Genomic DNA, 17,144 nt, shown 5'->3' with positions numbered 1-17,144 from the left:
GATGAAGTGGTGAAGTTTCATGGTGATATCTATGAGTTCATGTTGTGACTCTATTCACCTGTATAGTCTTCTTAATGTGAGTGATGAAGTGGTGAAGTTTCATGGTGATATCTATGAGTTCATGTTGTGACTCTATTCACCTGTAGTCTTCTTAATGTGAGTGATGAAGTGGTGAAGTTTCATGGTGATATCTATGAGTTCATGTTCTGTAGTTAGAATGTTAAAGGTGACCTCACACAGGTGATTTCAGGTTATGATTAAACCTCTCAGGATCGTGTACATCTCCATCATCCCGTTGGTGTTTTTGTTGTACTTGTACACTGTTATCATTAGTACAGCTTGGTGACGGCACATAACATATTTATTATATATTTTTTCCATATCTTTTGGTATATATGATTGGTGTTTAATGTTATCAGTTACACCTGTGCTTTACCTGCTATGACAAGCCAAAGCTCCACTTACACACCTGCCCACAGGTCTAATCAGGTGTCATTGAACACACCTGTGTGTGTGTGTGTGTGTGAGCATCTCTCAAAGTGACCAATAATGTGAATGACTTTGGTGATCTGGTGCCATAATCAGGATGAACTTTATTTTGTATTTGTCCAGTTCTCATCAGCTTCAGTACTTTGTGTTTAATGAGCAAACAAACATTATATCTGCAAAACATCAGATTGTTAACAACAGAGTCACTCATCATGAGCAGGGTTACAGGCTATTCAGTTGGGACAGGATTCAGGTGTTTTACCTCAACACCAGACTTCATAGAGAATTTCTCACATTAAGAAACAGAACAAGGTTTAACTGAATCTGCTTATAATTAAAGCGTGTGAACAATATATGAAATCATTTAGAAAGCCCTTTAAAACAAATCGGCACAGTCGCTTCATCACTTCACTGCAGCTGCTTCACCAGCTCCTCGTCCATCTCAGCGTCTGGAGGATTTCGCAGCTTGGACCTTTTCTCTCCGCCGTCGAGCTCCAGCTTCGGTTTGAAGTCCACAGAGAGCATCTCCCTCCGGATCCTCTGCTCCCTCTGCCTCCTCAGCAGAGCCATGGTCTCCCTCCTCTGGTCGGCCATGGCCGCATACCGCTGCCTCTCCTCCAGTCTCTGCAGGAGAGCATGCTCACAACTCGGCTGCGGCTGCTGCATGCTGCATGACCGCCTGGGACCGGTGCTGCTGCTGCTGCGCTGCGGCCGGGACACCGGCAGCCTCTGTCCGATGTCCGCGGACACCAGCCGGGACTCCAGCGGCGGCACGAGAGACAGCGAGCTCCACAGCAGCCGGGCGTGAGACACGTCCCCCGGAGAAGAGCCCTCAAACACGGTCAAGAGTGGGTCCTCAGCCGGGGCAGACATTTTACTTGTAGTGCGGAAAACCTTTTATTTTGCAGAAAAATGTTAAGAAAATAAAAACAAGTGCGCTGTTGCTTGGTGTGGTCACCATGGAAATGAGAATGCTACGGGAAGCCGGCCAGAACAAACGAGAGCTAAATCTTCCGCGTAACCTTTCAAAATAAAAGTAGGCTGTTGGGAGGCTACTTTATTGACCTTGAGGGTAAATTGGGGAGATCCCCCGCCCCCCCGCTTTAAGAAAACTGTGTATAAAACATGCAGAACGAGGTGTTTGAATGTGAATATTGTGCATAAAACAAACCCAGTTCTAGGGGTAGCCTACTGTTCATATACCAAATCAGGCTGAATTACATTAAACCAATTTAGATTTTGGGTATTTACAAGCTTTGAAATTTACAGAATGTAAACTCTCACTGAGAATATTTTTAAATTTTTATACACTGACAAATATAACGTTAACATAACAAAATGTCAGCTTTGTGACCACTACATTGTAAAGATAGTTATACATGACTAAATGATGGTTTATACCCTAAGTGATCATTTTTATCTAAATGCTAATTGTAGTTAACAGTTATTTCTACTTGAGTAAAAGTAACGGTTCAATAGTGTGAACATAAACAAGTACAGAAGTAATTAAAAGTAAAAATACTCATTATGAAGCTGAATGGCTTCTGTTAAGAGAATGTTATTTGTGTGTGACATTAACTTTAATGTGAGAGGAGGGTGTGGAGGTAGTCACGGACAGTTTGAACTAGTTCATCATATTTTATAAACTCGTCTTTTGTTTGTATTTTAACGTCTTAATCTGGAAAACAACTAACGAGTAACTACAGCTGTCAAAGGCGTTGGAGTAATATATTATTATATTATTAGTAATATCACCTTCTGAAATATAGTCGAGTAAAAGTTTAAAGTAACAGAAATGGAAATACTAAGTAGTGTACTGTGGACTTCTCATTGTGTCCTTAATAAATATATTATTATTATGTACAAGTATCTCAAGGTTGTACCTAAGTACTCTGCTTGAGACTACATAGCCTCCTCTTCACCTCTAACTTCTAACAAACTCTTCACTTTTCAGCCTCTAGAACAGTAAACCACAGATTCAAAGCTTTTAATTTGAAGGCAGACCAATTAAACCTCTCCTCTTTGCTGTGATTGGCTGGATGGACGTCGCTCGTGGCCGCTGCCAACTATGGTGGAGAAAGAGCTCCACCCCCAGGTGTCGCGGGCCCGGTTTAAATAGTGTGGAGGGAGGGAGGACGGATCATCATCATCATCACTTCATTTACCTGACATGATATTCTCATTTCCCTGGAGTTGAGCCTCCATCCTGCACTGAGGGCTGAAACACTGCACAGTGAGTATGAAGACTTTTATTCTATTATAAGTTATATAACCTTATTTAAACATGTCTAATATACAGGGGACAGGTGGTTATTAATATACTTCTATACATGTTCAATTAAAGCTATTAACATTGTTTAAACATGCAAAATAACTTTATAAAATAGCTCTTAAATACCTAAAAGTCATATTTCTGTCACTCTTGGAGCATTAAGTGTTATGTTTGCTGCTGAAGAGTAATACAATATTTATAAGAAATTAAGTCTAATTCAAAGCCAGCAGCCTGCTGCATCACCCTGAAGTGTTAAAAGTTTTTATTTTTATTTTTAATGTATTTTGTTGACGTTACATTTCTCAGTAAATGTGTCAGAAATGTCCACTAAGAGATGCTGCTTGTTGCTTCCCACTCACATACCTGCTCCGGCCACACATGGACGCACCTTGTGACATGTCACCATTTTGGTGTAAACGGTAAGCTTGGCTGGACACATAGAGCTGCACCTTATAAGGTAGCATGCCTGCTAAGTCCCTAGCATCCCCTCTTTGGGCTACCAAAGCTACCAGGAGCAAAGGGTTAGCCAAACATGGGCATTCCAGCATGGCAGCCGAGCTGTTTGATTATAGGGGTTATCTGTGTGCTGCTTTTCATGTTTTATTGCCTGCTGCTCAATGGGAGGTCAAAGCAGCCCTGTGGCCCGCGTGAGGAGGCAGAGACCAGGATAAGGGAGTAAGTAGCTCATCGCACGGCTGTAGGGAAATGTTCAGAGGCCGTTATCTGCAGTAATCTGTCACTGAAACCAAATGCAGCTCATCTGAGTGAGTTCGAGAGTCAGAAAAAAATGTGTTTTATTGATGCTCGTTTGTCTTCGGTGTGGCGATGCGACAGATTGTGAGTCATGTTTTATTCTCCTCCGCTGGATGTTAGGAATAAGTTTGTTTAAATCAAAATGTGAAGAGTTGTCAGCTCTGTCTACCCAGGACTTTTGCGTTTTTCAAAACTTTTGTTGCTTTATTAGGATTAAATATTAAAAGTTACAGAGAAATGCTTAAAATCTGAAAACGGTCAAAGTCTTTACTTACGTTTTCTGTTAAAGTTCAGCTTCTTTTGGCACTTTAGGCCCTCAAGACTTTTCACAACACTTTGTTTATGAGTTATTTAGTTAAAGCAAAAAGTTAATTTGTGGCACATTTCATACATAAAGGAACATTTAAAGTGGTTTCCATAAAGCATTAAAAGGTAAAAATATACAACAGACAATAAGATAATTTCTGTATGGAAATATTAAAGAATTTAGAAGTTAATTAGGATTAATTTAAGAGACTATAGGGAGTAGTTTGACATTTTGGAAAAACGCTTATTAGTTTTTTTGCTTTGACTTAAAGGAGAAGATCGATGCCACTCTCTTGTCTCTGCGGTAAATATGAAGCTGCAACCAGCAGCCGATTAGCTTAGCTTAGCATAAAGACTGTAAACGGGGGGAAGCGGCTAGCCTGGCTCCGTCCAAAGGCAACGAAATGATTAACAGGTTATGTCGCACTATTTCTTGGCTGAGAGCAGTGATGAGCTGGAGTCTCCGGTTGCTGCGTCCTCATTGGTCAACTCGGTGTTGATTGATTTGTCTGCAGGCCAGAGCTCAAACCGAGGTCAGAGGTCAACCCGACTCCCATCACCCCCCCAGAGGCCGACCCAGTCTCCAGTGACGATCCAGACGTCAGCCCGACCGCCTCTGCACCGACTGAAGCGATCGACCCCGCCGAGCCTCGGACCGACTCTTCCAACATGGCTGACCCGGCCGCCGACGACAGCAAGTTCCTCTTCTTGGACAACGACTTTCGCAACAGCGGGGTGGCGCAAGCCGATTGGTCGGCCAAGAAGATGGTGTGGGTGCCGTCGGAGAAGGAGGGCTTCGAGACCGCCAGCATCAAGGAGGAGAAGGGCGACGAGGTAACGTGCGCCCTGACGATGACATCATTGTCAGGTTATGATGCTGCTGCAGTCACATGACTTCTTAATACTTTTAACTCGCTTTAATGGCACCGATAGAACGGACCACACGGGGTTTGTAAACTCGGAGCCTCTACCGAATGGTTCAGATGTCCGATGACGCTGATTAAAGTGAATGAAAAGACATTTTTAATTAACCATCTCTTGTCATTGACAAAACCAGAGCTTAAAACTAACTAATAGTTAAATAAATACAACTATTATTAAGACCACAACTAGACTTAAATATTATTTACTAGAAGAGATGCTAACAGAAACAAATTACCTCTTGATACAATATAGAGTTAATATTATCTACAAAGAAAAATACTTTCTATTTATTGGGTGTAAGTGAACGCACACCCCTCCCCCAAATCACAGTGGAGTAGTCCATAAAGATGCAGTGCTCTATACATGAAGCTTAAACTCTTGATTAAATAATAAATTATCTTTTTAACCATTTTAATATCACATCCACGCTCATATTGTCCACCTATTTAACAATATATGAAAAAATGTTTTATAAAGAAATCTATTCGTTTGTGTTTTTGTATCAAAATCTAAATTCTTCCTGTAAAACATAAAATGACGTGTGCTTACGTCAGCTAAAATAATATGAAATCCATCCATCAATGAATCTAAACAGTCCTTTGTAGCTCTACATGCTACATGCTAAGCACGCCCACTTTTTAGCGGTCCAATAAAATGCAAAGGATTTAATGTAAATCCCTCTTGTGCCTTCAAACCGCTCAAATATTCTTAAACTTCTGCATCACTGGGACTTTAAACAAATACACCTGACGGGGTTAATCACCCTAAAGACCCCTCAGGTACTTTACCTACAAGTTCATGTAAATCTACGGTCTTTATACTCAAAGTAAATTTAAGAGAAATGTAACATTCAGAACTGGTCTTAAGAAATGTAATCTTATTCCAGGCAGGGTTTGAATGTTTGTTTTAGCGAGTGTGTTTGTGGCTGCAGGTGCTGGTGCAGCTCTCCAACGGTCAGAAGGTGACGGTGAACAAAGACGACATCCAGAAGATGAACCCGCCCAAGTTCAGCAAGGTGGAGGACATGGCCGCCCTCACCTTCCTCAACGAGGCCTCCGTCCTCCAAAACCTGCGTGAGAGATACTTCTCCAGCCTGATCTATGTGAGGAACACACACACACACACACACACACACACACACACACACACACACACGCACACAAATGAAACATTCAAGCAGAAGAAAGTAACAAGAGAACTAAAATGCAACTAAAGACACCAAGAAACACAAACTCAAATACTGTGTTTAGACTTTAGTTTTAATAAACTTGCCTTCTATTCATCATCACCACTTCAAATACAAACTGAATATTTCAGTTTTTTAAAATGTACCTACGGATGTTTGCGGACGACTTGGTGTTCTCTTTTCTAAAAGTCTACGCGCATAAACGCTGTATTTGATAGTGAAGGTTAAATCAAGCTGACTTTGTGTCTGTGGAAAACAGACAGCAGAGCAGCACGTTTTAAATCTAAACATCAGGAGAACTTTGCAGTAAAAACACCGCCTGACGTTCACCACATTCAGGTGTGAAAGTCCTCGTTTAGGGGCCGTGTGCAGACACTCAGGATGTACTCGGGAGGATCAACAGCTTATGTTTTTTATTTTTTCAGTCCGTCTTACAAAGTCTAATAAGGTACGGGGATGTGAAATTAAAATCCACGCTGATGCATCTAATACAGAGTGCCATGAAGATCACTGGAAGCTCCAGACCCTCCAGTCCATATATGAGCAGACAGTAACTGAGCGGCCGAGAGAAATGCTCATTCGCTCGGCTCTGAATATGAGCTGTGACCCTCTGGAAGATGATACGGAGACTCACAATGTCAAGTAAACATTTACAAAAATATATATATTCATAGCAACCTACATTTAAACTTAAATTATAACAAACTGTATCATTTAGTTATCACTTAATCTGATGATTATATTCTAGATTGTTTGAATCATTTCTTGGTCTACAGAATGTCAGAAAATGATGACGTTTTAAAGTTGATTTTGGGTTTTTTTCTCTCCAAACCCTCAACATATTCAGTTCATTAATATAATTTGAGTTCTGCGCAGGCACCTCTTATCACCGATATCCCTGGCGCTCAGTAGATGTGTACCAGTGATGCTCTGGGTGTCGTATACATCACATGCCAGTTTGTAATGTTTCCAGTCAGGATGATTTCTGTTGCTCCTCTGTAAAAGTCAAGAACTTCTTAAGTTTCATTAAGAAATGCAGCCGTTTATGAGCTTTCTTCACCAGGATAAAGAAGCGTGAGGACCACGTCAGGTTGTTTGTGATGCTGATTATCAGGAACTTGAAACCTGTTCACTGGCTCCACCTCAGCTCCATTGATGTAGACACGGGGGTGTCTGATTTTGCCTCCTTTTTTCAGCAATTTTTTGCTAAAAAATAATAATAATCGATTGTCAAAATAGTTGCCTTTTAATTATCTGTCAAGCGTCTAAATTGATGAAAGGTTTCAACTCTATCACATCACAAATTCCCGTATCATCCGTTTGAGACTTTAAATGTCGAGGACAGACATGTAAACATGAATGAAGACATCTCGGACATTAAATGTATAAAATTAACAAAGAAATCGACCAAAACAAACAGGCATTTGTGTGTGGGATGTTTTTACGTTTGTGTGTATACATGCATGCTTGTGTGTTTAAGTTTATTTCATTTATAAAGTACAGGTTTTGCACCAAAGTGCTTCACAAAGATATATATATATATATATATATGTATATGTTATTAATGCACCACTTAAATAGTGTGTTTTACATGGAAAGCCAAAAGTGCCATTAAACGCCTCTATTTTCACACGATTTATGTTGAGAACGCTGCTTTTTGCGGCGTTTAAAAGCAGTAAAAAATGTTGTCTTTTACGGTGTATTTTCCTGTTGGTAATGAACCCCTTCTTCGTTTGTACAGCCAGTAAACCCAAAGTTTCCGTAAGCAATCGGTCAAGATTAGAACCAGACCAAAGCAATGCAAGTGCTGCAAATGTCTGCCATTGTTAGGATGGCAGACATTTGTAAAAAGTGGCGCTTCTCTGGTTAAAAACGCCGCAAAAAGAATAAAAATAGAGGCGTTTAATGTCACTTTTGACTTTCCAAATGTTTAACGTCATGAACAAACCAGATGGACCGCTGTAAAGTGACTGGTCTCCTCCCACAGACGTACTCGGGTCTCTTCTGCGTGGTGGTGAACCCCTACAAGATGCTGCCCATCTACTCGGAGAAGATCATCGAGATGTATAAGGGCAAGAAACGCCACGAGGTGCCGCCTCACATCTACTCCATCACAGACAACGCCTACAGGAACATGATGCAAGGTGACTGTTATATGATATATTTAATCACCAATATACATCAAGCTGCTGTCGGGTTCTTATTTAAAAGAGGGAATCCTAAAGTTTTTATGCTAAAGTTTAAATGAGGCATGTAGGATGAAGAAATATCACAATTTTTAGCTTCAATTTGGCTGCTTTTTCTGACCGAAGCGTCCACACATGATGTGTTCAATGTGTGCCTCTGGAAAGATGAAAATCCAATGATAATGTCAGTTTTCAGATTGTATGGCTACGATAAACACTGTAGTTTTGGTGATTGTTTAAAGGAAACATGCTTTTCTATCCCACCGGCATGTTTTGGAGGTTCAGAGGGTTAAATTCTCTTTACATCCTGAAAACAACCAATGAATCAAATGCTCTGACATAAAAATGTCTGTCCACCTGCTCGTATTCTACCTGTGCACTCATTACTCTTCACTCAGTCCACAGCTGTAAGGTCTGACAGCAGCCATGTTGATAGTTAAAGTTCATAATGATCATTTTGGGGGAGTGTCTTTGGAGGGAGGCCTGAGGGAACAGGCTGTTAGTGCCGTTACACTTTATTATTTTTAAATCTAGCGTTCACCAACCCTTCCTTTAAATCATTTTCTGTAAAGTTATGGTTACAGAGTTGCTCAGCACCTCCCTACGCTCATATTTTGAGTGTAAATATCTCTACACAACATGGACGAGACAAATAAACAACACTTAAAATTTGAAATACTCACCTGTGAATATTTTATGTTGAGGGCTTTTATTGTGAAAGGTAAGAAAGGAAGGAGTGGATCTTGTCTGCTGTGACTTTGTCGAGGTGGAAAGGCGTAAAAAAGAAGTTTGTCGTTTTGGTTTGGACTACGGAGCCTCTGTGTTGTTGTGCAACATATTGCACGTTATTAATATGTCCGTTCTGCACAACAGTTGGTTGATGCCGTCATGAAAGTAAAAGCCTGAATTAATTTGCCAAAAAAATAAACAGAATGCCATGTTTACAGTAGCCCAGAATGTAGCCCATTCTGAATAAACCATTTATTCAGAGTCAAATACACCATAAAGCAGGCTATGCTTTAGGGCGGCGCTACACAGTGATTGACAGGTCGTTACAATGAAGTTGTCCGTTGTTTAGTGTTACAACTTCAACCTTTTCACAGTGTGTTTCCACTTCATGAAAGTTCATTGTAACATTTATGGTCACTTAAAAAATGTCTTATTCAGCGTTTGGTTGTACTTAGCTCCGCCCTCTCGTGTCACTTCCGGTTGCAAAAATCCAAGATGGCGACGGCCAAAATGCAGAACTGAAGTCATGGTGACTCCGTCCACTTCTCATGTACAGTCTATGGGAGAGAGACCAGGCTTGAACTATAGTCATCTCGTACTACTTCTACTACTACTACTAGTAGTACTACTGTAACTACTATACAGTTCAGGGGGGAATGGTGACGTTTAAAAACGCTGATTTAGAGCACAATATTCCTCCAAAACTAAATGTGTTACAACTGTATTCAATTATTATTTTCTAGATCAATTTTTCACTCTCTTTAGAGTAGTTATTCAAACACACACACACACGCACACACACACACACACACACACAATCACCAAATCAAAGTTGTCAGATGGAAGTCAATGGTGGCAGCGAGTAGCTCCCGGCTGAAGCCTCGGAGCGTGCCATCGGGTCTCCGGATGGTCCGCCAGTGACCTCAGACCAACTCCGTTCTTTCCATTTGGCCCCAGAATGGCCATACATGGAGCCGGGAGACCAGATTACAGCGGCGGAGCCTCTGCATCCACCTGCTATTTTTAGACGACGGGAGTGATGGAGGCTAATCTCCCTCCGAACGAGATCCCAGAGCTGTTTTGCTCTCGTGTATCCGCCTGCAGAGTTCATGTTTGGTGTGTTCAGCTCGGCTTCAACGAATGAGTTCAGCTCAGTCAACATTTCACATCATTCCCCCTTTTTTTTACCCTCCCTCCCTCTCCACAGACCGTGAGGATCAGTCTATTCTCTGCACGTGAGTCTAAACAACACTTTTTCCATCACACTGGGCCATGCATGTGAACACACACACACACACACACACACACACACACACACACATTTCCTTCCTTACATTCATTCATTGAGACTTGAACCCAAAAAGATTGAATGATTTAAACTCTTGGATTTATGATCAGTTCATTTTTTGGTCTGTAAAATGTCAGAAAACAGAAATATGAAAAACAACTTTAACGATTAATTGGTTATCAGAATTGTTGCTCAACTATTCGGTTGATCAACTATTTGCTTCTTATTTACTGTCATGAACTGAATATTGTTGCAGAATATCAGCTAAAAATAAACCAGATTTATTAACATCACTGTCTCTCCACTCTGATCTGTCCTCTTATCATCCCTCTCTCCTCTTCCTCCATCTCTTGTGTCCTCGCCCCTCGCCTCCCCCTCTTCTGTCCCCCAGAGGTGAGTCCGGAGCGGGGAAGACAGAAAACACCAAGAAGGTGATTCAGTACCTGGCCGTCGTCGCCTCTTCGCACAAGGGCAAGAAGGACGCCAACCCTGTGAGTGGAAACGTCATCGAGACGGTTCAAGATTAAACCAGCAGCCAAAATAGGGATTTTATTAAAGTTAAATACTGTGTATCACAATAATAAACTTCAAGAACAAACTATACATTTAAGGAGTTTATTCATCACATCTTATAGATGTACCTCCTCAATAATTTCATAAAAGTTTATTAATTCATGAGACAATCTGAAATCTTCAGCATGTGTCACATTGTTTTCACAATTTTGCCCAAATTTTGGCCAGTCACCTCTTTTATTTAAGTAAAAACTATCAATACCATAAGGTAAGAAATACTCCTGAAAGTACTCATTATGTCAGTGGTATAATAAAGTATACGTCATTATTTATTTGTTGATTATATTTAGCATTGTTATTGTGAATAACTAAAGGTGTCGGATAAAGTTAGTGCAGTAAAAATATATATATTTACCTCTGAGATGTATTGGAGTAGAAGAATATTTTAGTATTTTACTTTACTGGGAAAAATCTGAACTGACGTGTTGTTTTACTCGTTGATGGATTCCCTCAATTAATTTATATTTTGTACATTTTTAGTAAATTTACCCGCTAAAGGTTTGATGACCATCGTAGTAAAACTGATATTTTACTGAAGACTTTCTGTTTGTTGCTCGCTCAGCTGTTTGTAATCCAAAGAAGAGATTCTGTGGTTGGTTGAGCCGGGAGTTACTGCTGCTCGGCCCTGCTGCTCTGCTGCATGTCATGTGGGGGGGATGCTAACTGTAGCAGCTAATTAAATGAAGATACATTTCTAAACACTTTGTGTTTCATGTTCCTTCCTGCAGCCGCAGCAGCAGGCCGGATCTCTGGCCTACGTGAGTGGAAAAAAATCCTTTTACACAAGAAGTTCTTCTCATCATTGATTCTTGTTTTATCGGTTTGCATCACTACAATGTCACTCTACATCTACTGTATGTGCATGCTCACCGTTAAATACACAGAATACTAACAAATACATAAGCACATGTACTGTACAGAGGGTGGTGGAGGAAGTATCCAGGTGTTTTACTACAGTAAAAGTAGCAACACTACAGTAAAAATAAGCTAAGTAAAAGTCCTGCACTCTTGGCAGCAAAAAATACTAAAAGTACAAAAAGTTGTGTATGTATATGGATCATATATATATTTATTTATTTATTTCAATATTTGTTGTGTGTTTTTTGGGCTGCAGGGGGAGCTGGAGAAGCAGCTGCTGCAGGCTAATCCCATCCTGGAGGCGTTTGGAAACGCCAAAACCATCAAGAACGACAACTCCTCTCGATTTGTGAGTTTCTTTTTTTAAATCGGTTTGAGAGTCACTCAACGGTGTCTCATGTCGCTGCTGTCGTCTCCACAGGGAAAGTTCATCAAGCTCAACTTCGATGTGGCCGGCTATTTGGTAGGGGCCAACATCGACACCTGTATCCTCTTTTAGATCAAGTACATATATATATATATATATATATATATATATATGATCCACTGTGTTTAAAGTATTAACATGAAAGCAGACCTGGTTATCTTGCTTAACCCTCTCCTGACCGGATCAGACCTGCTGGAGAAGTCTCGCTGTATCCGACAGGGCAACACCGAGAGAGCCTTCCACATCTTCTACTACATGGTGGCGGGAGCCAAAGACAAGCTGAAGGGTGAGCAGGAAAGAGTCAGTGTGACACGAGTTGGAAATGCTCTTCTCCAGAGTCAGTTTCATCCCTGAACGTCCAGAACTCAGACTAGTTCAATATGAAAAGGAAAACCTAAAACTCAGATATTCGAGGTGAGACTGATCATAACACACACAAGTCACGGATCAGATCAGCGCGAAACAAAAAAAGGAGCGAATATAACTTTTAGAGATTCACTGATCACGTTTCTTTGCCGTTGATACCAATGGACGATCACTGATGATCCATGTTGGCAGATGTTGTTTTGTTTTGTTATAGCAGCTGGTCTACAAGGATCCAGACTATTCTTTTCCTCCACCATCCCAAAAATCATTTCAACCACTCTGAAGTCAAAACTCTAAATGTTATACTTTTACCTTGTTATCGTCATCTATAGTGTTTTTTTCTTCTTCATAAAAACACACAATTCAAATTGCTTCTTGTCTTTATGCTAAGCTAGGCTAAATGTCTGGGACGCAAATATCAGTTTTAACGACGATGGCGAAGACTGAAGATGAAACTGATGTTTTCTGCTTCGTGTGTTTAGAGGAGCTTCTGCTGGAGGACTTCAGCAGCTATCGCTTCCTTGTCGCCGGCCACGTGGAGATCTCCGGTCAGGAGGACGACGAGATGTTCATTGAGACTCTGGAGGCCATGGAGATCATGGGCTTCACCGAGGAGGAGAGGATAGGTACAGCCTGCTACCAGAAGCAACTCCATGTGGCCAAGTTATCGTTCTACTGAAGATATAAAGGAATATGAAAGAATAACTAGTTAAATTAACTGGAATAAGTCAAATTTCAATAAGTCGGCTTTACTTTTAAAAAGTCAGGAAACCGATTGCCTCAGAATTTTTAAGTGAATTAGGTCGTTCATTTTAAGTTGTTAAAGCTGAAAATAACTGTTTCTGTAACTCGTGTCATTGCAGTAAACCTGAGCTAAGTTTACTCAGAATAAAGTTGACTCTCAAACGTCACTTCAGACAATTTCAAAGATCTGAGTTTGTCGGATTCTCTCCTTCACAAACCACGAGTGAAGCAGCCAGTAACTGAGGGAGCTTTTTAAATATCCTGCATTCATTATTATAACAGATTTTAGATTTCATGGCGCCAAGTTGAAGTATTCCTTTTTGTAGTCCTTCTACGTTGTAGTTTCAATGGCAGACCTACGTCGGTGACATCCACCGTCGTGTCATAATTACGTAGTTTAGTGACAATAAAGTTGGACTCTCTGAGCACCACCGTTGTCTTTTCCTAATTCATGAGTTCACCTTCATATCTTTCCTAAACCTCATGACGTCTTCCATCAAGGTCAAGGAAAAGTGGTTAGGAAAAGGCGTTAGGATGTAACTTTTTTGACTTTTCGACCAGGCAAAAAGGAAACTTCCTGAACATCACTTCCTGTTACCCTGTTTAGTATTGGCTCACTTCCTCTTCAGTGCAGCTATTCACAATCCCCTCCAGGTGTTGTTAAAGGACATACAAAATAAACCTCTGATTGTTTTGGGCGTCCGCTGTGTTGTTGGAAGATCATCTGTAATATCTTCCCTCCTCTTCCTCGCTGCAGGGATGATGAAGGTTGTGTCCACGGTGCTCCAGCTGGGCAACGTCAAGTTTGAGAAGGAGAGGAACAGCGAGCAGGCGACCATGCCCGACAACACCGGTAACCGTTTAAAATAAAATAAAAAATACCAACGCCGGCTCTGTGAATGAACCCTCTGACCTCCTCTGTCTCCTGTTACCCATCAACCCCCTCTCCAGCTGCACAGAAGGTGTGCCACCTGCAGGGCATCAACGTCACCGACTTCACCCGCGCCATCCTCACCCCTCGGATCAAAGTGGGCAGGGAGGTGGTGCAAAAGGCACAGACCAAGCAGCAGGTAACGGCAACCCAGACCTCCAGATGTGGAACCTGTTTGTTGCATCACTTTTCCGTCAAAAAAACCATCCCAGAATGAATCCTAAACTTTCTCCATGCAGGCTGATTTTGCGGTGGAAGCTCTGGCGAAGGCCATGTACGAGCGCCTGTTCCGCTGGATCCTGGCCAGAGTCAACAAGACGCTGGACAAGAGTAAGAGGCAGTCGTCCTCCTTCCTGGGCATCCTGGACATCGCCGGCTTTGAGATCTTTGAGGTGAGCGACTTTATTGAAACCAAACGTGTTGTCTTCTGTTTCATCGTGTCGTTCTCTAATCGTCTCTCAACGTCTCCCCGCCTCAGGACAACTCCTTCGAGCAGCTCTGCATCAACTACACCAACGAGCGTCTGCAGCAGCTCTTCAACCACACCATGTTCGTCCTGGAGCAGGAGGAGTACAAGAGAGAGGGCATCCAGTGGAACTTCATCGACTTCGGCCTCGACCTGCAGCCCTGCATCGAGCTCATCGAGAGGCCGGTCGGTTGACGTTGATGCCCACGCGTCTGACATGTTTGATTGATTTAATTGTGAAGCATAGTGGCGCTCTCGGAATTACACTTCAGAAAGAGACGACGAAAGGTTGTCGCTGAGCAGCACAGGCTCATGGCAGGTCGAGAAATAGTCACGAAATGCAATCTAACTGTTGGTATAGTTGACTCGACCTAACTGTTGGTATAGTTGACTCGACCTAACAGAGTCACTTTGTTTAGGTTGCATTCACCATATTTTGTTGTTAATGCACTAAATCATTTGTTGCACTCCTCTGTTCATTTGTTACAAACTGCGTAACAATAGACCGTTTTACAGTTTGTTACATTTCCCTCAGTGATATGGTATTCTGTAAAAACTGAAGTATTTAAAAAATGTTCATTTTATTTGCATGAAGTCCTAAAAAGTCCAGTACAATTTAAAATGTACTATATTTATATTTAAGATGAAATAGGAAATATGCTGGAAAATATTTAATTAAGGCAGGAATTATATTTGCAGGAAGTTCTAAAGTCCAATACAATTTAAATAAAAATATTATAAAAAAATAAAATCTACTATATGATATTTTAGTATAAAAAAATAAGGATGAAATTATAGGAAAATTAGCTGGAAGATTTAAGTCCAAGCAGGAAAGAAAGTCTGCTGATTGTGACTGAATCTTATTACATTGCAAACAAAATCAATTGCAGATTTGCACAACTGATGAACGCAAAAGAAAGCAACATGACGTCTAATCAAATGTTCAAATCAATCAATAATCTGTTTCTGTGCTGCAGCCGACCACTGTAGGATTCAGATGGTGAGAAGCAGGAAAAGTGACTTCAAGGGATTTAATTTAAACCCAAAATCTAAACTTTCAAATAGTTTCTTGTTTAATAAGTAAAAAGAGGTTCTCTCCGTGTCCCTCTCGGTGCTGCAGAACAACCCTCCGGGCATCCTGGCCCTGCTGGATGAGGAGTGCTGGTTCCCCAAAGCCACCGACGTCTCCTTCGTGGACAAGCTGATGAACACCCACACGGGTCACGTCAAGTTCTCCAAACCCAAACAGCACAAAGATAAACTGATGTTCACTGTTCTGCACTACGCCGGTAAGGTGAGCATCCCTGCAGGCTGCAGGTCTCACACAAACAGCCTCATGCTGACACTAATGCTCACTAGAAACGTGAATACATCCGCCGCTGAAAATAGTCCCCAACAAAGTTACTGTTTCTCTCTGTTGTTGGATAAAAACTTCCATGAAATGAAACTATATATTAGTGAGGTGTTCTTAAAGATCTGTTCTTACTCTTGAGAGACGGAGTCGTTTATATTCATGATCTCCAGAGGATGACGGTGAAAATAGTCTCAAATAACTTTAGTTTTTTCTCCTGTTTGTTAGATAAAAACTTGAAGTGAAACTCTATATTAGTGAGGTGTTTTTAAAGTTGTACGTCCTCAGTAGGAACCGGTGGAGTTTAGAGACGCAGACAGGAAGTCAGAAAGTATTGAGAGACTAACATTGTTGGTTGTGGTCTTTTTTAATAAGACTTAAATAACAAACAGGACTTCCGTTTTCTTCCAGGTGGACTACAATGCAGCCAGCTGGTTGACCAAGAACATGGACCCTCTGAACGACAACGTGACCACCCTGCTCAACAACTCCTCCAGCAACTTCATCCAGGACCTGTGGAAAGATGGTGAGTCCTCGTGTCTCCACGGCTTCTCTCTTCGAATCTCTGAGTAATCACATGTGGTTCTGAATCTCTCAGCGGATCGAGTGGTCGGTCTGGAGACCATGACCAAGATGTCGGAGAGCTCGGCGCCCACCAAATCCAAGAAGGGCATGTTCCGCACGGTCGGCCAGCTGTACAAGGAGTCTCTGGGGAAGCTGATGACCACGCTGCACAACACGCAGCCCAACTTCGTGCGCTGCATCATCCCCAACCACGAGAAGAAGGTGAGAGCTTCTACATTCACATGAAGCGGGGACGTGAGGTGAGCAGGGTAAACGTATCAAACTCATGGATATCACCATGAAACTTCCCCACTTCACTACTCGCATTAAGACGATTACATTTTATATTACAAGTGTTCTATGTAATGGTCATTTTCGGTGAATTTAGTAGAAATCTACAAACAGACAAAGTAGTAAAATAAATGTTTCTTTCCTCTAGTCCGAAAGAAGACGAGTTATGGAAGATGAATAAACCAAACTCTCTAAGTTGAGCAGAACATTAAAACAATGTTTCTCCCTTTAGTGTCTCCTTGAGTTTAGTCTCATAAACGTTTCCAGAACAAATGATTTGATTTGAGCTGAAGCTGCAGGTAGAGAACGGAGACTGAGTCTGCTCTGCTGCAGGCGGGCAAGATGGACTCCAACCTGGTTCTGGAGCAGCTCCGGTGTAACGGCGTGCTGGAGGGCATCCGGATCTGCAGGCAGGGGTTCCCCAACCGCATCGTGTTCCA

At 41.5% G+C, this 17,144-nt stretch overlaps 2 protein-coding genes across 2 annotated transcripts in view; one reads left to right on the top strand and one right to left on the bottom strand.

The window, feature by feature from the left end:
- Nucleotides 1-522: 522 nt before the first annotated feature.
- hoatz (HOATZ cilia and flagella associated protein) lies at nt 523-1,437 on the bottom strand. Its single transcript, XM_031862389.1, has one exon. It carries the CDS (start codon nt 1,360-1,362, stop codon nt 898-900), a length of 465 nt encoding a protein of 154 aa, XP_031718249.1. The 5' UTR covers nt 1,363-1,437; the 3' UTR covers nt 523-897.
- Nucleotides 1,438-2,644: 1,207 nt separating this feature from the next.
- LOC116391651 (myosin-11-like) overlaps nt 2,645-17,144 on the top strand; it is a 26,839-nt gene continuing 12,339 nt past the window's right edge. Inside the window, exons 1-19 of the mRNA XM_031862440.1 lie at nt 2,645-2,722; nt 4,336-4,654; nt 5,676-5,846; nt 7,918-8,074; nt 10,053-10,080; nt 10,525-10,624; nt 11,435-11,464; nt 11,821-11,913; nt 11,986-12,049; nt 12,179-12,277; nt 12,840-12,983; nt 13,859-13,954; nt 14,053-14,171; nt 14,272-14,424; nt 14,511-14,684; nt 15,619-15,792; nt 16,261-16,375; nt 16,448-16,635; nt 17,038-17,144. The exon at nt 17,038-17,144 is cut by the window's right edge and continues 63 nt beyond it. Of these exons, the coding sequence (XP_031718300.1) occupies nt 4,490-4,654; nt 5,676-5,846; nt 7,918-8,074; nt 10,053-10,080; nt 10,525-10,624; nt 11,435-11,464; nt 11,821-11,913; nt 11,986-12,049; nt 12,179-12,277; nt 12,840-12,983; nt 13,859-13,954; nt 14,053-14,171; nt 14,272-14,424; nt 14,511-14,684; nt 15,619-15,792; nt 16,261-16,375; nt 16,448-16,635; nt 17,038-17,144 (2,177 nt within the window). The 5' untranslated portion in view covers nt 2,645-2,722; nt 4,336-4,489. The remainder of the gene's footprint in view (nt 2,723-4,335; nt 4,655-5,675; nt 5,847-7,917; nt 8,075-10,052; nt 10,081-10,524; nt 10,625-11,434; nt 11,465-11,820; nt 11,914-11,985; nt 12,050-12,178; nt 12,278-12,839; nt 12,984-13,858; nt 13,955-14,052; nt 14,172-14,271; nt 14,425-14,510; nt 14,685-15,618; nt 15,793-16,260; nt 16,376-16,447; nt 16,636-17,037) is intronic.

This window comes from Anarrhichthys ocellatus, unplaced genomic scaffold, assembly GCF_004355925.1.
Source record: "Anarrhichthys ocellatus isolate YVR2014 unplaced genomic scaffold, GSC_Weel_1.0 scaffold26, whole genome shotgun sequence".
NCBI lineage: Eukaryota > Metazoa > Chordata > Actinopteri > Perciformes > Anarhichadidae > Anarrhichthys > Anarrhichthys ocellatus.
Note: the sequence above shows the minus strand (reverse complement) of the source record. Positions and strands in the feature narration are given on the sequence as shown.